Source organism: Brachyhypopomus gauderio, chromosome 16 (assembly GCF_052324685.1).
Source record: "Brachyhypopomus gauderio isolate BG-103 chromosome 16, BGAUD_0.2, whole genome shotgun sequence".
NCBI classification, from domain to species: Eukaryota; Metazoa; Chordata; class Actinopteri; order Gymnotiformes; family Hypopomidae; genus Brachyhypopomus; species Brachyhypopomus gauderio.
This window is the reverse complement of record NC_135226.1, coordinates 18,750,473-18,773,526: the sequence shown is the minus strand read 5'-3', so window position 1 is coordinate 18,773,526 and position 23,054 is coordinate 18,750,473. Positions and strand designations below refer to the sequence as shown.

General features: G+C 47.1%; 1 protein-coding gene across 4 annotated transcripts in view; it reads left to right on the top strand.

Moving 5' to 3' along the window:
• sez6b (seizure related 6 homolog b) overlaps positions 1 to 23,054 on the top strand; it is a 157,848-nt gene that overhangs the window by 21,205 nt on the left and 113,589 nt on the right. The window contains exon 1 of one of the 4 annotated variants that reach the window (XM_076976736.1): positions 5,888 to 6,268. The exons of 1 other annotated variant lie outside the window; for it this stretch is intronic. In XM_076976736.1, the coding sequence (XP_076832851.1) occupies positions 6,184 to 6,268 (85 nt within the window). In that variant the 5' untranslated portion in view covers positions 5,888 to 6,183. Of the gene's footprint in view, positions 1 to 5,887; positions 6,269 to 6,474; positions 6,529 to 23,054 lie in introns of those variants that run through there. 2 more of the 4 variants (XM_076976737.1, XM_076976739.1) reach the window with 2 other exon arrangements.

The following is a 23,054-nucleotide window of genomic DNA, read 5'->3' as shown; positions in this document are numbered from 1 at the left end:
ACTGTGGTCTACCGGTCCAAACTATTTTGTCTTATGTCACACTTAATGACCATTGGGTTGTTTCTGATGTGCCTCTGCAGTGTGGAGTCTGGCAGGCGTCTCATCTGCTGTATCAGGGTGGGTTTTTTTAAGCTAATGTGAACTCACACTGAGCCTTCTGCTCCTGTCCTGCTTTTTATCCTTTTAGCAATTTATATAAACCTTTTGAGTCAACAACATCTATATTTTTCACTGCTCTGTGAGGGGTGTGGGCTGGGGGCAATGTGTACTAGTTTACATATTTCTGTCAGGACCAAATGTCTCCACTAGGACAGGAACAGCTGACACTTTTGTCCTTGTGGGGACCACCTTGTGTTTTAAAAATGATTTTTATTTATTTATTTTTAACAAAAACTGGAACTTTTGAAAAACTAAAAGAGCCATAAAGTTTAATTTTGGTTACAGAGGATAAGGTTAGAGTTAGGTGTGGGGGTAGAATTAATGAGGGACAGAAATCACCTTGACAGTGGAAGTATGTGTGTGTGTGTGTGTGTGAGAGAGAATGTAAAAGTAGCTGAAGCCTCTAATTATGACCTGAGGTCGATTGATCATTGTAGAATTGCAGCCACAGGACTGAAGTAGAGAATATACACATGTAGCTACGTACCAAGCAGGACACTAACAGTCTTTACAGGACACTAACAGCAGTCTTTACAGGACACTAACAGCAGTCTTTACAGGCAGATCATTTTGTTTTGGCAAATTCCTAATGTAGTCTTTCTATCATATACCATGATGAGTTTTATTTCTGACCTGCAAACATCCCCGTTAAATATGATTCCTACAGTACCATTGCTCACAACATGGTGTTCAGAAGTACCTCAATGAAGAAGCAGGACGCTAAAGACTCTGTGACTCTGTTATATCACTGGCTTGTTTGTTGCATACTAATATCTAATATCCTACCTAATATGCTGCCTAGGCTTTGCTCAGAGAGGACACAGTCACACTGACCAGTTACTGAAAGCAGATGGTACAGCTGGGAGTTGAACCGGAATCTAATTGGTAGGGCAAACGTTTGTACTGACGAAGAGGAAGAATGTTATTTGGAAAGCTTTTAGTATGAGAAGCTTAGAATATTAGGAGCACAGAGTGCTATAAAATGTGCAGTGTATTTACACAGTACTGGCCTCCATCTTCTTTAACCTGATCCCAGTGCATCACCCATTCTCACCAATTTGAGAAATATTGCCCTAATGATTTTTTTTTTCTGATGGTAGACATAAAACATCTTAAATCTTTAAAGAGCTTTTACAGAGGGAATTCATGTTCAGGTCCACAGAGGTCATTTAATGAACACCTGGGACTTTTTGCTTTCTTGTAATAACTTGTTTCTGCTTGGCAAAGCTATTTTGGAAATGAGTGTTTGTGTGAAACAAACGAGTTTTGTGCACTGAAGCTGCAGGTTCAGTGATTTCTCTCTGCTCATCTTCTGTTTCATTCTTCCACGCCCCCCGTCCCACAAGCCCGGTCAGAAAACACAGAAATACCACGCAAGACAATTATTCTTTAGGACAGGTGTCACCATGGTACATGGTTCTCCATTGCCCTCGAGCTAAACGATTTCTGCCTGCCCTTGCATTTATCTGTGGACCCAGAACCTGCAGAGAACGTCTTGCAAATCCCTGACCACTGAGGGTGAACGGAGCACCGGGACCGGAGAGACCCCGACCCGGCCCGAGGCTCCGCAGAACAGCTCCATACTGTGATAAATGGTGGGGAGGGGCTTAGTGGGACGGGTCACACCTGGTCAAGGTGCAGGCTGCCCGTAGTGTTGGCGACCTCGCTGCACTCGACACTGCGGAGCGCGCTGAGCGGACGGGAGCCGATTATGAGCAGAGCATAGAAATGAGCTACTTGTTATGGGCTGTGGGGCTTTTTGTAGCGGTGAGAGAGCTTCGTTTCTGGATTAAGTTTATGATTTTGAGCAGATGTACAATTTGGGGATTTTTTAACATGGGCTAAATACACATCGAGTGGCTATCCATAATGTTTCAGAAATTTAGGTTGCGTGATTCTTTTTGTATAATGTGATGGTCTTCAGGGTAAGCAGCCATACTAGATGAAATTCAGTCAGCAGAACAGAGCGTTGTGTGAGCATGACATCAGGATTACATCATTCTTCTATGTACTGTATGTTCCATGTTCTGATATTAGATCTCCAGTCCTCAAGTCTCCAAATGTAGATTATGCAAAGCAAGTGGAATCAGTCCTATATGCCACACAACCCAAGGGAAATAGAGCCTCATAAGAACAGAATACAGCAATACTACATTTGTATATTGTAATGCTTTACACAACAGGAACTAGATTACGCTGTGAGCTTGCTGGCTTGGTATTCATTCTCATTGCCTTGCCAGATGACCTGTGTAGGGAGAATGACTTCATCGGGTAAACGAGCTTCTGCTTTGGGTGCAGAGAGGAGATACATTTTGAGTCTGGGGCACTTAATAACCTCAGCAAGGACTCTGGCATTTATTAAGACAAATAAACAGTGCAACAGTGCAAATGCATAGTCATGCTCCGGAAGAGAAGAGCACCTCTCTCTCTCTCTCTCTCTCTCTCTCAATCTATCTTTCTCTTTTTTTAGAAGGCTGACCAGGAAGGGGGGGGGGGGGGGGTGGTGGTGTCTGCTATGATTGGACACGCTTTGAATTCATTTAAACAGCACTTGATCACAGACTGGAAGCCCAGAGGAGCCGGCCCTGACGCACAGACCTGATGAGCCCTGATTGATGGGCTGTTTTGGCTTCTTTCGTAGATTTAATGTTGTGCAGAACGGGGAGCTGCAGTGCTGTGGCCATCCACTTTCATGTACGGGAAAATTGTGTTGAAGCCTGGAACACAGATTTCATTACAGCTGAGTGGTGAATGCGTTCTTCACCTCCTCCCTCCAGCTGATAAAAGGATGATGGAAGCTTTGTTTTGTGGCATTTTGTTTTGCTGGACAGCAGACTTTTCCTAACTGCTGTTTATTGGCCATTCCATCAGCACACGAGCACAACATATAGGCCTCCGCTGCGGAAGAAGACGCCCCTCATGCGGTTGTGTCGTATGTTCACTGAGGGGCGAATATTCATGGAAAAAGCCAGATATCCATGGAAAAAAAATGGAGTCGTTCTCAAACACTTGATGCCTTCAGCACATTTTGAGTAACCGTGTTCGTTGACTGGCGGCCTGATTGACAGACGATGAGCTAACAGGAAAGGAAAGATGTCATGCACTCCATACCAGTGCAGTGACTCACAACAGATGCAAACCTTTCTTAAATATATAAACCCTGAACCAGACGTGTCCCAAAACATTTTATCTAATCTACATAAAAAGTATGAACAGCAGACAAATGGATGCCTTCACCTCTATTTAAGACCCCAAGGAGTCGGTCCGAGCTACTAATTTAGTAAATGACAACAGAAAAATGTCAGTTCTCCAGTTGAAATACAGTGTTTTGAGGATAGTTAAACAAAAAGGACTCTCTGTTATATTAACGCTGGTCTGAGTCCGTGGAATGACGGAACATTCCATTTTGGGGCGTTAGCTCCACATATCGGAGCAAAACAGTGGCATTAGTCACCCACATAATGACTACGTTGGCACAATGGTGTTCATGTCACATGCTCATTATCTGTCAATCTTAATCAGGCCTTCAAACAAAACTGTCTGCAAGTCATTTGAATATGTATCTAATTTTCTCTTAGTCTACAGTTGCAGCTGGCTTCCAGTGTCGTAGATTGCTGAGGGAGTTGGGGAGTGCACACGTATGTAAACACGTATGTAAACATCTCCGATGTGCACGAAGCAGCTACCGTCGCCCTCTGATGTTTGCCCCACCCCTTCTGAGATTGCCCCGCCCTCTGAGATTGTTCCGCCCTCTGAACCTGCCCCACCCTCTTACAGCCACTGCTAGATGAGTCTCTCACATCTTTCACTTAAACACTCCGATGTCCATTTGTTTGTAGTGTTATGTATCAGGGGGGAAGGAGAAATGGCCGTTCTATCTGGTGTGATTGCTTTCTGGGGGGCAATAAATATGGATAACCATGCAAGTGCTATGGGTTCAACTCTCCCTCCGAGTGTTTTGATTCAGCTCTGCCCTGATAAGCATTGCTTTTACCAGGTGCCCAAATGAGGCATTGGATCAGATCGTTAGAGGATATCTGTGTTTTTTAAATTTCCCTACACTTGGATTTCACAAAACCTTAGCACTTAGCACTTTTGTAAGTCGCTCTGGATAAGAGCATCTGCTAAATGCCGTAAATGTAAACCATATCGGCACAAATCAACATTAGCGTTCACTGATGCACTTTGACACGGTGCACCTGCACAGTCTATGACAGAAGTTAATAGTGACCCATTAAAGGGCCCTGGGCAGATTTGATGGTGGTCTAGGCTTTTTGAACCTATAATATCCAGCCTGTTCCCTGTTGGTCAAACTGTGGTCATTGAATGTCTTTGTTATGATGAGTAGCTCATTTGAATTGCATGTTATGCATAAGATTTCAGCTCCCTTTGTATTAATGTAAGTTATTAGGTAATGCACAATTGGCATGATGATTTATTCAGAATGTGAGCATATATCTCTCATATTAACATCCAACAATGTACTCATAATTGAATACTCAGAATTGAATACTCAGAATTGTCCCAAGCATGCCATGAAATGCTTTAATTGCCTATATTATTTTAATGACTACCTTGAATTAGGATAATGGTATGAATATGCAAGTATTGTGCCGTACCTTACAGATCAGGCTCTATAATAGCGTGAATAGTCGGTCGGTCCCTCTTTGGGATGTAGATATACGACTTGTGTGTTTTTCTTAGTGAAGTGTCGTGGCCTCAGACCTGGGGGCACGCGCGGCATTAACGCCTCAGTACGCGTCACCTCATAGAGCACGCAAAGCTTTGCAGACTCATCTGCAAACGGTCACATTAGCGAGCACATTAGTGAGCATGTCATGCTTCGTGGGTCTCCCCCCACCCCCCAAAAAATCGAATTTTCTGTCTCTCTGAATTTCTGATCAAGCGCGAGTTCTGACTATCCACGGTGCAGTACAAGTTAAAACATTTTTTATTGTTGAGGACTGAATAGTAATGGATTTAGGCGAGCAACAGTGGTCAAACATTTCATAAACTAGCTTCCCGACAATAGGGGTTTAGAAAACACGAGCACCAGGCGTACACGTTTCGTTGACACATGGACATACGTTCGTAACACCGTAGCTGTGAACGTTGCTTGACGTTTCTGTATATTTTCTTAAAGCTTTTTGGCTGATACATATTTCATGAGAGTTTCTCTTCCCTTGCCGATTTATTTCTTCGCAGAGAGCAAATACGGAACATTGATCAGGTGGGTCATTACACAGGTAATTATAGTCGAGGTTTTCAGATCTTTTTCATCTACAATATCTCCATAGACTTCACATACTTAGAATAAATGTATTTAATTAGCCATTTATCAATTACCTCTCTAGAGCGAGTCTTTAAAAACCAAAACGTTATATGGTTCCCGTCTAATCCAGAGGCCCACTGACGGTGACTATAGCTCTAGTGAACATATTTAGGTTTTATTTTACACATCCACTGCTATATATAATTATACATGTAACTTCATTCAGGCACCGCCCCTTTATATCATGATTCCCTTCCAAATACTACCCAGCAATTGATGGTCATGTATTAAACTCCGCAGGAAACCTTTGAGTGTACAAACAGAGCCATTATATCTTTTTACGTTCCCCTCGAGCAGTAGTGAACGGAACACATGTAATATTTAGACGAGGGCACTATTAGATTATGTACGGTACAAAGTTTCCACGAAACTGAAGTTGTTCCAGTCGCTGACGCTAGGAGCTGTCCGCGGTGCTGAAACGGTGGAGCTCAGTCTTGGAGGCGCTGACAGCACCACGCGAGCAATCGGCTTAGTGAGCGTAGAAATGTAACATTCTCCGCTTCTGCTCTCATTACGATTACTAATCTGATCAGAACCGTCCCTCGCACGGGGCCACCGCGTTGCTTGCCGCGGGCGTCGGAGGTCCTACTGCAAGTGGTTTTCGAAGCATTGGCTCCTCGCGTACGCTTGTTAGGAAAGTGTTTTAACACAAGGACATATTATTCCGTAAAAGGAACCCCACTGCCGAAAGCATGAGCACGACAGTATATTACAGACCAAACACGGTCGTCCTGGTGCTGACTGTACTTGCGGTTGTGGTTGTCGCACGGGGGAAAGGTAAGATATTGATTAATTAAAATTATGGCATTTTGGAACACACGCGTTGCCCGCTGTCCAAGCTGTGAGGAGCAGGGTGCATGCAGCTTCAGCGGCAGTGTCCAATCGTGTCTCTCTATTAGCCTGTGCCTTCTTACTATGTCGGGGACAGTAAGGGGTATTTACAGCCCGATACCGTTTCGTGATGTAACAGAAATATGGTCCCTGCTCTCGCACGGTGGCTTCCAACAGATGGACTCCTGCGCAAAGCTGAGTAATCGGTGAGAATTTGATAAATCACACAAAACACGAGAGACCGCGTGGGTCGGCGCTTTTGAACAAATCCTGTTTTTTGCAGACCTCTTACTTCTAAATTGTATTTCATGAGTTGGTGTTATTTTTTTGTTTTGTTCTCATATAAGTGAATAACAAACTTCCAACGGGAGATTGTTGCTATCTATTGTCTTTGTACTAGCACGGCAATTATCCCCAAAAGTTTGCAGTCACTTTGATAACGTTTTTAAACAGATAACCAAATGGAAACGTAATTTCTAAGTGTTGAATTTTAATAACACCAAAGAGATGTTTGAGGAAATAGTTATGACATAATGTACATAACCTTTAAAAATACATTATTTGAGGGATCTTCGGACAATAGTTCCACGTCTTTCACAGATTGCGTTCAAAACTGAACCTTCAATATAAAATCACGTGCGTCATTTTGGTCTCAAAATCACAAAGTATACAGACAACCTGCACATATTATACTCTTCACAAATACAGTTTTCAGTTCCCCCCAACAATACAGTGACCGTTTAAATAACGTCCACGTTGCACACGTTTTTGTTCAGTTACTTCTATTGATAATAGAGTATGAGAATAGAATCAATGACGTCGAAATACAGACGGTGCCTGGTCCAGTTCTATTTGCTTTTTGATCACAGTACCGCAAATATTCCAAAAATATTGTCTTGAGACTCTGCGTGTTTCTGATTTAATTAATTACTTCGTGAATTTTATACATATTAGTTAAGTAACCACAAGTGACGGTGGAAAGCCGTTTTGGTTCCGGTGTAGATGTTGTTTCAATAGAAACGTGTAGTTGCTGTGTAAGCTACAAAGGGTCCATGATCCATGTTCTACGGTGAACAAGATTTATTTCTATCTGATCTATCTGATTAATGTATTCCACAATTTAAAGGTTTTTCATTCAAAATAGTACAAAATATGCTTACTGGGCAAAACACTACTAAAATGTTTTTTAAATGGAGAATATGCAATCCAGTAACAGATATTTTTTTTTGAGTGAAACAATAATGTCGTCACGAGCAGAAGACGTTCAGTGGTCAAGCTACGCTACTACAGTGACTAAGCCACCTTAAGGTGACCCACGGTCGGAACGTCGCTATGTGTAACTTAAGCCAGAAGTATCAGCCTAGCCCATTAATAGTACGTTGCTCTGATCAGTCACCTTCGCTGCGGTGGACAATGGCGTCCGCGCTGCACTCCATCTCGTTCTTACCTTGAAAAGCACTCTAACTAATGCACAGTTCCATCAATCCTCGCCGCACACTGAGAGACAGCTAAAAGCAGGTCCTGCCTAACTCAAATGGATGACACTGTGAATAACCGTGTCTCTCTGCTGGAGGTGCAGAGAAAGGGCAATGGGCCCATTTTCTTGGACCCAAACATCGAGGCTTGATGGACACGACGGCAAGGGCGGAGCAGCACGAGATTCATGGGTCTGCAGGCGCCGAACACGCCGGTCGGGGGCGGGTCGGGAGAGTGCTGGCTGTCTGGGCTCGCTCTTCTGCTCTGTGCCAGTGTGGTGGGCTGAGTTAATCCACAGCCTGACCGCTCTTGTGAAGGGGTCCCCAGGGTGCCCCGCTGTGATTATGGGAGTGTCAGAGGAGGCTGACATATCGCCCCCTGCCGCCGCTGGTCACACCAAGCTCGAGCCCGCTGTGTGGAGACCCCCGTGGAGGTCGAGCCCTGACGCGTGACTCCATTACCCAGAGATCTGTGCGGGCGGTCCACCCCACGATAGCCCCCCCCCCCCCCCCCCCCCCCCCTTGGCTACTCCATCAGGTCCAGGTCTGCAGAGTTGTTTCATGCCGCCACCAATCCCTCAATGCCCTTGTACCCTCTTTGTAGTATAGGAGGTTAATCCAGACTGAAAGGATGGGGAGCTGTAGGGAACCGTCACCCCTGCCGGACTCTGGAGTGCGCTGGGAGACGGCGTACTCCACACACGCTCGCCCAACCTCCATCAAGGCCGTGACGGATAGATGCCGCACCGCCAGATGGCCCCCCCATCTCGCGCAGGGCCACGCCGCCTCATCGGCAGCCTTGATGGATAGTTGGCTGGGAGAGTGTGCAACACGAGTGGGGGGCCGCTGGGAGAAAATATGGCCGGCAGACTCCCCCCACGGGGCTGCTACGACACCACGCTGGCTCCCTGCAACACGCAGTCTGGTGTATCCGTCTTTCAACATTCTCGTCACTTTTTCCACAGACGTACTAGACGTCCTCCCACTTCGTCCGTCCAGGACTGTGCATAATAAAATACCCAACCTGTTTAAAACCATTTGAAGTTCCCCCGCGGGTGATCCGTGCAGATGTCTTGACTTAGATGATCAATTATTCTGTCAGGCATCAAGAGTGTACATTAAGAAGGAAAAGGGGCAGTGAGACCTGGGAGAGAAATGGGGTGGTGAGATTTAGTTTGTCTGACTGTACATGTTGCTGCAGTTTGAATAAATGCTCACTGCTGGAGCACAAAGCCCTGGTGATGCACAAGATCTAATTATAAAACACATTTTAAAAGGTCCTATATGGTGTTTTTTTTTCTCTTTCTCTCCAGTCTAGTCTCTGCGCGTGTGCTCTTGACCCGGATCTGCCACAGTCTGTGTTCTCCTCCAATTATTCAGGATGTTATTGTCTCATGTGGCATGCAAATGCGTGTGTGCACGCATGTACACACACACACATGCACACACACTCACAAAAGAATCTTAATTGAATTGGAAAGAAATTGCAGATTTTTTATTATATTTGGCTGGTTTCCATTAGTTTATAATATAAAATAAAATACCTTTTGTTGTCTCTGACAGGATTTCACACACACACACACACACACACACACACACACACACACACACACACACACACACACACACACACACACACACACACACACGTGTGTGTTTATGGTTGTTCTTTATGTCTCGCTATGACCGGGTGCTCAAGGTGTGGGGCTGTTTTATTCTCCTCTTCTTCCCCTTCCATAACTTAGCAACCTCAAAACCTTAAATCACACTTTAACACCACAGCTTACGATTTCACATCATCTCTCTCCTGAACTGCGGAACTGGTTAAAGGTCGTCACGGGGCATTGTGTGTATTTGGTCTCTGCTTAAACATATCTGAATTGTATTTGTTCATTTACTTCCCCTGACATAATTGGCAGATAATTTGTGTACATTCAGATGTAGATTTATGATGTTTCAGGTCAAGGAGAAATCAGAGCTCTAGTAGTCACAGAGTGTCTGATAATCTGCAAATTCAATTTATGCCATTCAAATTTGTATTGAAATGAGAAGTCTTATTCAATTTGAATGCATTGCATCAGACCTTTGCGTTAATCATAAACTAAAGAGCATGTGCAGTATGAGATAAAGAAAATGTTGTAGAAATGTGAAGTAGATGTTCTAATACATTTCTGTTCTATAATGTTCGCGGTCCAACAGGATCTTCAGGCATGGATTGATGTGCGGCAGGATTTATCTTTCTCCATCAGGCTTTGATTGGGATGTAAAATATGTTATGGTATTTGTGGTAACGTTGCATAAGCTTTTGTGAAATAACTAAAATGAGAAAATGTTTTACAGGTTGGTAGTAGAAAAAAGTAGTCTTATAAATCGTAAATATCAGTGGATTATGTGCAATGTCCAGGGCCACAAACTGAAAAGGTAAAAATGTCAACACTGATGTCAGATAGTCTCTAAAAGAGCAGAGCTCCAAAACGGCCCTTCTTTCCTACAACACTCATGAAGAGGACTACACTAATGAAGAGGACTACACTTTCCCCAATACTCAGCACTCTCCGCCAGGCTCCAGTCTGCTGAAGGGAAGTGTGCTCTATGGGAAACTGAGCCCTCAGCACTAATGTGTGGCCATTGCATGGGCACAAACAGAAGAACACGCATGGCAAAGAGACGGGGCTCATTTATCAGTGAAACTCTGCTCTTTGGTTCATGCCACATAATGTAAAGAGATTGAAAATATTCAGCCTTTGTTTCACTGGGATGATTACCATGTGCTCCTGTGGGCTAATCAGGGACCATTCAGTGCATGTATATCCTTCTAATTGTTACCCCGTGCCACGAGTGTTTCTGTTGCTACCCCAGAATGTGCAGCTGTGTGTTGGGCTCGGGCGGTTCCCAGGAGAGCAGAGCTCTCTGCCATAGCCATCCCCGATTCCAGCCTGCCGGCAGCCACAAGGACTGTTTGTCCCAGTCGCTGTTAACGTGTCATTCCCCTCTGGTCCCCTCTGTTCCTTACAGCCATTTTCCATTAGCTTAGAATGCCTTCCTCTCCCCCACCTGTCCACCTCCTCGTTTCATCCGAGAACCCATGTGAGCCCGTAAACATCTGGGGTGCTCCTGAGCACCTGGACACTCTTAGCTTTTGTTCTCTGGAAGGGGACCTTGTTTGGCTTAAAGCCTCATCTTGTGCTGTACTGAGCTGTCTGCTTTGCCCCACAAACACTCTGGACCTGTGGGTCTGGAGCACCGGCGTCATTTCTCCCAAACGGCTGCCGCCGTGCTCGGGCCGCCGGTTCCATGGACCCGCGTCCCGTCTTCTTACAGGACGGCGCGGGTGACGCGTGTGGTGACCGCGGTGACCGTGCCGCTTGCACGCTCGGACTCGCTTGGCATTATAATGAGAGCCCGCTCCCGCGGAGATGAGAGGGCTGTGGAGATAGAGGTGAGAGCGGCAGGTGAGATGTTCACCCCAAATCAAAGGCACCGTCTCCATGCATCTCGACCTCCCAGCTCTTGGGCTTAGGCTGGTAATCCATACCGCTCACAAATCCAGCAGGGCTTTTTTTTTTCTTGCACGGGGGGGGTCCGGGGCTTGCCGTGGGGCCGTAAAGAATGAAAGGGTGGGTGGGGGGGGGGGGGGGGCGTTGCTTTGCTCGGCTGGCTCTGGTATCTTTGATTTATGATGCGGCGAGCGCCTGGGCCTCACCTCTCTCCCTCCCGACCAATCATTCACACTGCCCTCCGCAAGGGCGCTTCAGTGGAGCGGCGGTGAGCTGCGGGAAGAAATCAAAGCGTAAGGGGCCATTGGCAATCAGCTGTTGGATGGAGAAGCGTCGTGCAAGCTGGCCGCCTGCAGCGTGGTCGTGCTTTTAATAATCCCCAAGCGGCCGCTGCACCCTGGCAAGGCGCCCCGCCCCTTCTCCCGGTGGCGGCCACGATCTCTTAGTCCGTGCGCTCCGTTATAATATCGACCGGGCCGTCAACGGAGAGCAAACATTAGTTCAGTGGATCGGCCTCCCCCCCGTCCCCACCTCATATAGGATTGGCAGGCTGTGTACACCTGGTTAATTGGCCCGGGCAGGTGCGGCACATGCCGGGTCCTGGGTTTTCTACGGTGATTAGGCCTCCGACAGCTCTGGCTTTCTTCTTGCTGTTTGGAGTGCCAGGTCCCATCTAGGAGCCACTTCATCTGGGAGAGAGCTTCTGTACTAAAGGGAGGTAGTGGGTAATCACCTGGGGAACATGTTTGGTTTGCAGAACCAGACCCTTCTCCTCTCCACACGAATGCGTCTGCCGCCCGTCTTCTCGGAGATGCAGCTAGATTTATTTAGCTGGGATGGTGGAGGCGGACAAGGGTGCAAATGCTGAATTCATCTTTATTCTGTTCGTTTTCCAGAAGAATTGGGAACGGTGAGATTTTTCCTGTTTTCTTGCCTGTTTTTTTTTGCCGTATTTATTCAGAAAGATAATGAGGTTTTCTTTTGTAAAAAAAAAAAAAATTAAATAATGTGCATATGTGTGTGTTAGAAGATATGTTGGCCTGTAGTCTAGTGGGACTCAGAGCAATTTTACTCTCATCACACTTAGCATTTTCCCATAAAGTTTCTCATTTCCCATAAAGGCCTGACTGATGGCCTGCCTGACACCGCCTAACATTCTGCATGTGTTTAGGATATTCACATTACATTGGCTGCTCGTTCTTCTAGGGCCTGAACTAGCAGCAAACTAGGGGGAGGGGGGGGGGGTGCGCATTGAGACGCAGACAAACACAATGCACGGCAGTTAACGCCAATTATTACATTACAAGCAGAACTCTGGTGCTATACGTCCAGCACCCACCGCGTCTAGTTTTTCACCTCAGTTATTCAACTAGACATCTCACTATTTGTCTTTGAGATTCCTGCATTATGGATCTTCAGTGACGTTGTGGTTCCAACGATAAGCGCGTGCGGTTACCGCAGGTCTTCACGTCGCGACGCGTAAACGGTGAAAGATGTCGCGTCGTGTGGCGCACATCCGTCACGAGGTGAAACGAGCCTTCAAGAAGGGCCACGTGGCGCAGTAAACGACGTGAGGTGAGGTGAACCGCTGGTCCGCTGGAGCTGCTGCTAATGAACTGAGCGCGCGAGTTGTGAGGCGCGTGCCGGGTCCATAAGAGGCGCAGACACCGCAGTAATAAAGATGAATCATGCAAATGCGGCGTGCTCGCGCCAGTCGCCGTCGGCGGGAATCACACGGCTCGTTATTTACCTTCACACTGTCGAGGGGGGCAAGACGGGCCGGAGAAGCCCGAGAAGGTAAAGTAAGACAAATGTGACCACAACGTTTGAGCATTAATCACAATGAGACAACAACTTATTCCAAAAAATATTCCAAAAAAGTAAACTATCTTTGGAAGGCGGCAGCCGTTTGGGCGCTGGTGTCGAGCCTGCAGTGTGAGATGTAAGTGTGAAGCTGGTTCCCATGATAATAACACCGGCTGTAGTTTAGCAGCCATTTACACGTCTTTATATAAGAAATGATTACAGGAAGCGACGCGCCTTTGAGTAGTGAAAGGCAGAAGATTTGGCGCTGATAAATCTCACTCAGAATAGCAGCACTTTACTACGATCGGAGGTGACTCAATGGCGGTTAATTATCCCTTAGGAAGGACGTATTAACTGTGCAGGCAGGTCTGCGGAGGAGCAGATGTCGGGCTGGAAGAGAGCAAGCTGCTTTCACACCGTGTGGCCGTGCGGCAGACTCCTCACCACGGTCCCCCGGTCCACTGGCAGCCGTGTGTGTGTGTGTGTGTGTGTTTGTTTTATTTTTAAGTTTTCCTGACAAGAATTAGAAAGCTGGTATGAAAATGAGTGTGGGAACGAGTTACCACGGGGTAGGAAAATCACTGTTAATTACATTATCGACGCTTTAAATGCGTCTCTCTCCAGAATCGATAAGCATAACATTATTTGGAGAAGAAAAATAGTGTTGAATTAAAGTGAGCAACGGCCTGTTATTTTAAAGAAGAAATTGGCCTCAGAATATACCTAGCCCAGTAAAAGCAAATTAACACACCGCCTTAGTACATGTTCTGGGTTACAAAACAACACATGCCTGTAGACTTGATGAAGTTTTCTTTACCTGACAGAAAAGTTGCCGTGTTTCATAAGAACAGCTGCCGTAGTGAGGACCGTTTAAGCCTGGTTTATACTCGACGCGCCGCGAGCGGCGCGAGGGTCCGCGCGGCGAAAATGACGTAATCGCTGTGGCTCCGCCCGTGCGCGAGGGCCTCGCGCGCTGTCGCGGCGCGAGGTCGTGCACCTCTCGAATTTTGTAACTTCGCGCGCGCGCCGCGCTTCAGCGCGATGGACAAAGTCATGTTTGCCGGGTTCATACACCTATACAAGGTGGAATTAAAGCACTTGTACGTCACTTTAAAGGTCCATTTCAATATTTCCCAGCACGTTAAACTTAATTAAGTTAAATATTTATACATATACTCGAAATGAATCGAAATAATTCGCTTTTTTATCACATTATTTAATGGTTGTTTATTTTCAAAACGCCCAATCTTAACGTCTTCACGTTCTCTCATGTTTCGTCCTGGAATTACAAGAGGCTCGTATTTGTTAACGTAATTTCAACATTTTAATGTACTTTAGCCTAAATTCCAGCACTTTTCAAACCTGAAACACAAAGCAACATTAAAATGCGTCAGGTAAATGTTCATTCCCTTTTTTTGAGGGTGTTTCTTTATACTACCACATATAGTTTCGGACAACATTGCAAAGTCATATTTATGTTTGATGCCTGGTGTATATATACGGTCTCTGGTCAGGTAAAATGTTCTTTCACCGGTTTTGCAGAGGTTTTTTATTCTCCACTGCCACCTATCGTTTCGGAGAACACTGCAGCGACGCTCGCGACGTTCAGTGGAGAATAAAAAACCCCTGCAAAACCGGGGAAAGAACATTTTTACCTGACCAGAGACCGTATATATACACATATACTTGACGCGCCGCGAGCGGCGCGAGGGTCCGCGCGGCGAAAATGACGACAAAGTCATGTTTGCCGGGTTCATACACCTTAATAAGGTGGAATTAAAGCACTTGTACGTCACTTTAAAGGTCTATTTCAGTATTTCCCAGCACGTTAAACTTAATTAAGTTAAATATTTATACATATACTCAAAATGAATCGAAATAATTCGCTTTTTTATCACATTATTTAATGGTTGTTTATTTGTTTGTTTTCAAAACGCCAAATCTTAACGTCTTCACGTTCTCTCATGTTTCGTCCTGGAATTACAAGAGGCTCGTATTTGATAACGTAATTTCAACATTTTAATGTACTTTAGCCTAAATTCCAGCACTTTTCAAACCTGAAACACAAAGCAACATCAAAATGCGTCAGGTAAATGTTCATTCCCCTTTTTTGAGGGGTGTTTCTTTATACTACCACATATCGTTTCGGACAACATTGCAAAGCCATATTTATGTTTGATGCCTGGTGTATATAGGTCTCTGGTCAGGTAAAATGTTCTTTCACCGGTTTTGCAGGGGTTTTTTATTCTCCACTGCCACCTATCGCCACCTATCGTTTCGGAGAACACTGCAGCGACGCTCGCGACGTTCGCAAAAGTATAAACGCCTACACCGCTCGCGCAGGGTCGCGCAAGGTGGGCGGAGCCGCGCGCTACGGTCGCTCGCGAAAGTATAAACCAGGCTTTATTCTCACGTACCATTCCTACAACGAGCCTGCGCGCGCTGCCCAGCCTCGCGGACGCTTCAAACACGCGCCGCTCCTCGCGCGCCGTCCGCGTTCCACAGGAACGTCTCGGCCGTGCAGCGTTTGCCGACCCGGCTGCGCGCTACACCGGTCCCGTTCCGTACGGGGATTTAATGGAGCCGTGCGGAGTGGCGACAGTCGCATTGATTGCATTTGTCAACCCACGCTGTTCACTTCTCGTTGTGTTAGCGGCCAGCTGCTCGGCGCTTTGATCACTCACGTAATGAGTTGAAGTTTGAAGGGTTGCCAGATCCCCCACGCACACAGACGCTGCCACAGACTGGGACGTGTTTCCTTGGTGCTACCTTTAACAGGTGTGCAAATCCAACTCACGCTAGTCAGTGCAGCGGTCCAGTAAACCTTGACATGAAAAATGGTATTCGGTCCCGCAACAAAGTAAAGTGGGCATTAATCACACAGTAAATACTAATTGCTGTTGTTGCCAGTAACGCGATGGTGGGGTTGGCTCAATTTCACTGTTTAATTGATGTCTGGCGTTCGCACGCAGTGATCTGCTAGCTGGAATACCCATGGGTGTAGTTGATTCTATAATGAGGGAGATGGGGGGGGGTTTGTTGTTGTTTTGTATTAGTCTGCCCCCACGCACATCCTGTGTACTGAGCAGTGACCCTGGCGTGGTGAGCCGGTTGGAGCAGTACACGAAGAGGTTTGGGTGGAGCACCAGTACCGTCCCCACGCTGTTCTCCAACGAAGACAGGTCTGATGTTTTGGTAGCATGAAGCCCTTGGGTGCGAAGTGTTGTTGATGCAGCTACAGTAAAAATAGGACTGATATTCAGAGCCTCTTTTAAAATGAAGTGTGTGTGTGTGTGTACAGTCTTCCCATGATGACCAATAAATTTATGACCATGGCTTTTTTGACCTTTAACCTTATGTTTGTTAGTAGGGGTCAAGTGATGCCATTCCAAAGGTGATCTGTGCTAGTTTCACATTTGTCAGGATAATTGTATTGATCAGTGCTGCCTGCAATGTATCTGTCTGACAACCAGTCACGGACATACGCTGCACTAGGAACGTAGCGCTCAATAATGTCTATCGAGGCAATGTGTCTTTTTAAACAATACCTTATCCAAAGAGAAAACTAAAGACACACAGTGTGTGTCACTTGGGGAGGGGGGGGGGGGTGGTTGGTTGCATGAAGGGGAAGAGGATTTTCTGTGTTGTTTTTCGAATTGTCCTTGAGCAGTTGTTCTTTGGGGATTTTTTTCGGAGCTCTCTATAATTAGTCTCTGTTTTGAAAAAGTATATTCACATTTCGGAGTCAGAGGATTTCTTGCACTTGAAATGAGACCAGAGAAACTTGCTGCTCATCCTTTATACCTTTCTACACTGTCCCACCAGCAGGCCACAGGCATCCAGTGGCACGATCCAGTTCAGGCCAGTTCAGTACTCGGTACACAGTTCAGTGTGTGCATTGTGATCTGAAGTCACACTAAATAATGAAAGGCAAAGCAGAAAACTCATGATTCTCAGTTAAACAGTATTATAGATATCGCCTAATTAATGTAGATCTGTGGTGAAACATGGAGTGTTGGTGTTTTCATTTTTTATTTTTTATTTATATAACATTTAATGAACCTTGAAAATATATGCTGGGAAACATCAAGTGCATTATAAATCTAATGAGTCTGATAAGTTTTTTGAATTTGTCTTGAGGACCTCTTCCTTTGATAAAGCCAAAGGAGGTCTGATTCGAACTAGTCTTAAAGATAGCGTGTCTGTTTATCATGATCAGCCCAAATGATCTCTGTAAACCACAGCGATAACATTGTGGGATTCACCACTGGACTCTAGAGTGGGAGAGTGAGGGTTGAGCATGATTGGTGCTATCAGAACCTCGAAGGTGGGCAGTGAAGTAGAAGCAGCCCAGAAGAAGGGCTAGTCCTGCTTGGGTCCAGCCAACAGAGGTCAAGGTGGGCTGGTAGAGGTCTTCTGTGGTAGAGGTGCCACCAGTGAGTGGCTGCCCAGAGGTACGGTTGGATAGTGGCTGTAATCATGATACAGGAGAAGTTCTGTAGGTGTTTGTGGACCTCCTGCCGGAAGATGACAACACGAGCAGTCACGGTCTGGTGGTTAGGGAACTAGTCTTGTGCCCGGAGGGTCATGGGTGCAATTCCCAGGCCCTGAAGTGCCCTTGAGCAAGGCACTTGACCCCAACGGCTCCTTGGGGAGCTCTGCAGGAGTTAGAGCTGCCCCCCGCTCTGGGCACCTGTGTACCATAGATCACTAGTGTGTGTGTGTGTGTGTGTGTGTGTGTGTGTGTGTGTGTACCACAGCCCCCTAGTTATCACTAGTGTGTGTGTGTGTGTGTGTGTGTACCACAGCCCCCTAGTGATCAGTAGTGTGTGTGTGTGTGTGTGTGTGTGTGTACCACAGCCCCCTAGTTATCACTTGTGTGTGTGTGTGTGTGTATGTATACCACAGCCCCCTAGTGATCACTAGTGTGTGTGTGTGTGTGTGTGTGTGTGTGTGTGTGTGTGTGTGTGTGTGTGTGTGTGTGTGTGTGTGTGTGTTCGTGTGTGTGTTCTCACTGCACAGATGGGTAAATGTACAGGACAAATTCCTATTGGTGTGTGAATCACAATTGACGATATCGGCAACTTAACGAACAGTGTCGGCCGTGGGCGTCCAGTGATGTTTCACGCTAAATCTTCAGAAGCTAAAGGGCAGGCCAGATATGCTGGTGGTGGAGCAGAGTGGTGGTTCGGCAGACCTACCTGGCGTTTGAGAAGACTGTCTTAGCAGAGTTTGTGCTGCAATGCTTCCTGAAATGCGTATAGAGGGGGTGGAGAGGATGGAGCACCAGAGTGAGTGGTGGAGGAGGGACCTCCGTGATGGAGGCGTAAGCAGAGCAAACACCAGTGAGTCTCAACCCAGAGAGGAGATCATCGTGTAGCCATGACACAGCTAGGAAGATTGGCTGCCTCCACGAACTCTGGGTTGAGTGCAGCAGAGGAAGACACAATGATTCAAATCCATCACTGGCTGCCAAGTCGATATGAGAGGGAGGAAGTGTCTCCTAGTCGGGGGGGGGGGGGGGGGGGGGGGGTGTGTGAATTCTGCTTGGCTTTCCTCACTGTCGCTGGGCCATGCTCGTCCTCATGAAGGAAACATGGGGCTTAGAGAGGAGACGCGTGAAGCTGTCTGTGGCAGAGACTCAGAGCTCCCTGGCAGTGTGGCCTTCGTTCTGTGGGGGTGGGAGGGGGGAACCACCAGATCTGGAGAGGCTGAACATGCAGCTTTAGAGCTGGTTGGTGGTTCTCATGGCGGCGGGCTCGGGTCAAAGGCAAAGCTGCTTTTCGCAGGTGAGGCCTCCAGTGAGATGGCACAGGCACAGGCCCCAGCGTTGGATCAGTGAGGGCTATGGGCAGCACACACAAGCGGCACCCTCGTTAACACCGACCATGGAGGGAGCAGGAGGTGCGGAGGGCGGCCGGGTAAGGTAACGAGGAGATTTGTGCTCCGCTGGAGGAGGCGTGTGAACCGTGACATCTGAGCAGCGTGAGTTTAACAGAAGGGCAGAAACGGTGTGCAGCGCGATATCAACACCAGCGATGCTGCACTGGCTCGAGTCCTCCTTCGTTTGGCTTCCACTGGATGAGGATGAGGAGAACGTGGGTTAAAAAGTAAATGAGATACAAGAATCACTGCACGATCAGCCCCTGGGCAGCGCCGGTGGTTTTGGCGAGGAGAAAAGATAACAGCTGGTGTTTTTGAGTGGACCGCCGGTGTCTCAGCGCGTCTGCACTGCCCGACTCGTCCACCACTCCCACATCTCCATGGAGTCTTGGACCAGCTCGCTGTCTTTGCACGGTTCAGCTCGCTGGATCTGCAGAGAACATTGTGGATCTCACTCTGGACACCAAAGAGAAGATGCTGCTCACACTGGGTGCAGGACTGTGGCATTTCAAGATAATGGCTTCCCGGCTCTGTAATGCACTGGCCATGTATGCGTGATGGACTGGGTGCTCACCAGTGTCCCCATAGTTCCACGCTCCAAACACAAACCTGGAGTGGGTATTGTAGGCTGTTAAGTTTGTAAACCTCTGACTACACTCCAGTAGATGTGTTCATCTACAGTCTGTGTATCATGTTTGTACCGGTATTCTAATGAACCTCCCCCATTTTACCCTGTCAGTCCCTTTCCTGTTATGCTAGTTAAATCAAGACTCTTTCCTTTCAAAGAAATGGTGTTTTCCTGATCCTCATTCACCATGGATGCTACAACATATGAAAACATACAAGGCAAGAGCGTACCAGGACGGATTCATATTAATGATGTATTCACATCGTCAGGCGCTTTCTTTATCTTGTGTGTCTTATCATTGTATGTAGTGAAAATGAACTTGGTGTGAGAAACACAGGGGAGGAGGCCCATGTGTTGCGATCTCTCTTGATTGCTCTATATACCAAATGTTTCGAGTTGTCGTTGCATGACAGGGGCACGCATCTTGACTGACATGTCATCGCTCTCCAGTAATGGAAATAAAATGGTGATGTCACCAGCACTCTGTACACCACCGTGTGGCACGAGCGCCCTCGCCGAAGTCATTCATCACCCTGCGGCTTGTGTCGTTTCTCTTTCATTCTGAGGCTTTGAATGAGATTGGCTACATGTTGTCGTATTAACATTAATGAGGTGTACAGGATATGCGAGGCGTGAAGGAAGCCCGGCTTCTGATTGGGCCGTTTGTGGAGGTTACAGAGCCATTCGTACTTGTCGGATTCTAGCCCCCTCCCAAAAAAAAAAATCCCATTACAGTTGGACATGGCTTTTCCGCACATCGGTTTAAATGCAATTGAGTTTGACAGTCTGGCATAGTGGGATTTGGAGCTCTGTGGTAGGTGACGGGTCTGGGGGTGTTGGGCAGCGCGTGCTGACGAAGCAGTGAGCTGGGCTGAGGGTGAGACAGGGCTGAGAGTGAGACAGGGCTGAGCCTGTGTCATGGCTGAGAGTGAGACAGGGCTGAGAGTGAGACAGGGCTGAGGGTGAGACAGGCTTGAGCCTGTGTCATGTCTGAGGGTGAGACAGGCCTGAGAGTGAGACAGGACTGAGCCTGTGTCATGGCTGAGGGTGAGACAGGGCTGAGGGTGAGACAGGGCTAAAGTGTTATTTCTGTTCAGTGCCCAGGGCAACTGGTCAGCTACTCACCACGTCTCTCTCTCTCTCTCTCTCTTTTTCTCTGCTGGTCTCAGAGAAACCTCCATTAAAATGGTGCCACCATTGTCAAATGGCCGCCATTCTCTTTTTTTTTTTTTTTACGTGGCAATCCAGTTCGGACCCGGTCTGCCGCAATGCAGTGGACATGGCCGGGCTCACGAGCTGAGTGAAGTAGCCGGAGAGAGCAGTGGTCTGCTCTGCTGAGCGGCTCCTGCTCTCTCGAGCGGGGAGGGGGGTGGTGGTGGTGGCGGGGGGTGTCTTTGAAGGCTGTGGGCTCATTCGAGGACAGTGGTTGTTGTGTTTAGTGGTGACGGGCTGTGGTGAAATGGACCGCAGCGGTGAGGTTGTTTGGCCTTTGTCACCCTTCCGTCAACGGCGACCATTTGAGATTTCTGCTTGTCCAAAGTTTGTTCTTTTTCCTTGGCTTCAGTTGCACTAATGAGCAGGAAGAAGTATATTTCCCCGTGTGTGTGTGTGTGTGTGTGTGTGTGTGTGTGTGTGTGTGTGTGTGTGTGTGTGTGTGTGTGTGTGTGTGTGTGTGTGTGTGTGTGTGTGTGTGTGTGTGTGTGTGTGTGCGCTTGCGTGTGTTTGTAAAGCTCTGAAGCCCTGTGGTCCAACTGGTGTGCTTCAGAAGAGGAACAGAGCCGTGTTGCCTGGCCTTGTTATGACTGGATTTGAGTATTATCCAGAGAGGCTGCAGTTCATCTGTGGATGTAGCAGGATGTACACCAGATCAGATGTGAGACAGACCGTCACCATGTACACCCTGCAAATACGTAATTAACATTGTGGTCAACTGTGTTGTTCCATAAACACAAGGCTGGTTCACTGTGATGGAATGAAATTTGACACCAGCGTAATGGGCTACGAAAACAGCCTCAGAAAATAAACAAATAAATAAATAAATACTGTAGAGCAAGTCTGCCAAAATACACCGAACTCGCCATATATACCGTACCTGTGCGCACAGGACCTGGGGGAGAACGGGGGGGGGGGGGGGACACACTTCTTTAAATATTTAATCTATTTCACTTTTCCTCCTGTTCTCATTTCTCCCACACCCACCAGCTCTCTGTGTTTATACGTGCATGTGCGCGTCAGCCGCTGGGCTGTGTGGGGCGTGCGGAAGCTTCTCGGAGGCCCCGTCGAGTGTTTTTGTCGTGGCGCTCGGGCACAACGGCCGTATTGTTGGTCTCCCGGAGAGCCGCGTCATCAGGGCCGTAAGACGAGACGAGGTTCACTCTGTCGCATGCAGCAATGTCGAACGGATCCATAGAAACGAAAAAGGGAGAAAAAGGGAGAAAAAAAAACGAATGTAATATGTTTTTTTTTTCTTTTCTTTTTTGGCTTGTGCTTTGAATGGGAGAGAGGGGGCAAGAAATGAGGCGACCCCCCCAGTTTGTCCAGTGGTCTGGTGTCCATGGTGCTGAATAGAACCTTTAAGGATATGAAAAGGCCCAGAGACGACACTCACTGCAGCATTACACACTGCTTTCCAGTTTGGCGCTCAGGTTCACAAAGAGCCGGCCAGGTCCTTTTCAGGCTGTCCGCCGGCACCGCGCCGCTTCCTGTTAAGCCTAATGCTGTGGGCGCAGAGAAAAATAAATCCGCACAAAAGGTTCAATCCACACAATGACATTTATAAGGGACGGTGCCTTGGAGTGTTTACGGTGAATGGTGGCGAGTCTATATCGTGCCATTTGGAAGAAATGAAGTTTAATGTATATGTTATGCGTTTCCCACATGATACCAATTAATGAAATGGCTGCTTAATATATTTTGAAATGCAATATGTAATTCTCTGACCAGTAAGGTGGGCTACAACTGATATGAACAGCTTAATGAAACTGTAGAAGAGCAATAATCAGGTTGCTCTTGTATTTTAGCGCAGAGGAAATTGCAAGCCAGCCCTCTTTGAGCGCACAGGTTTTAATCAATTTGTGAAAGGCCAAGAGCAATCTTACTGAGGAGAATGAGGCTGTGGCTCCCTCCAAGAAGGTCAACAGAAAGCTGGAGGGGTGGGGTAGGTGGAGGAGGGGGGGGGGGGGGGAGTAGGTGGAGGGGGAGGGGGTGCAGAATCCTTTCAGCAGTTTCTCTTGCTCCATATAAGATTGTTCAAGGCATTTCGTCCGCAAGCTGAATTTAAGATACCAACAGCCGGATGCCCATTACCAGAGATACATAGGGAGAATGAGTGTGTGTGTGTGTGTGTGTGTGTGTGTGTGTGTGTGTGTGTGGGTGGGTGTGCGCTGTGCGTGCATGCTCAAAAGCTTGACCCGGTACCATTCTCCTTCCCCAGAAACGTTCGC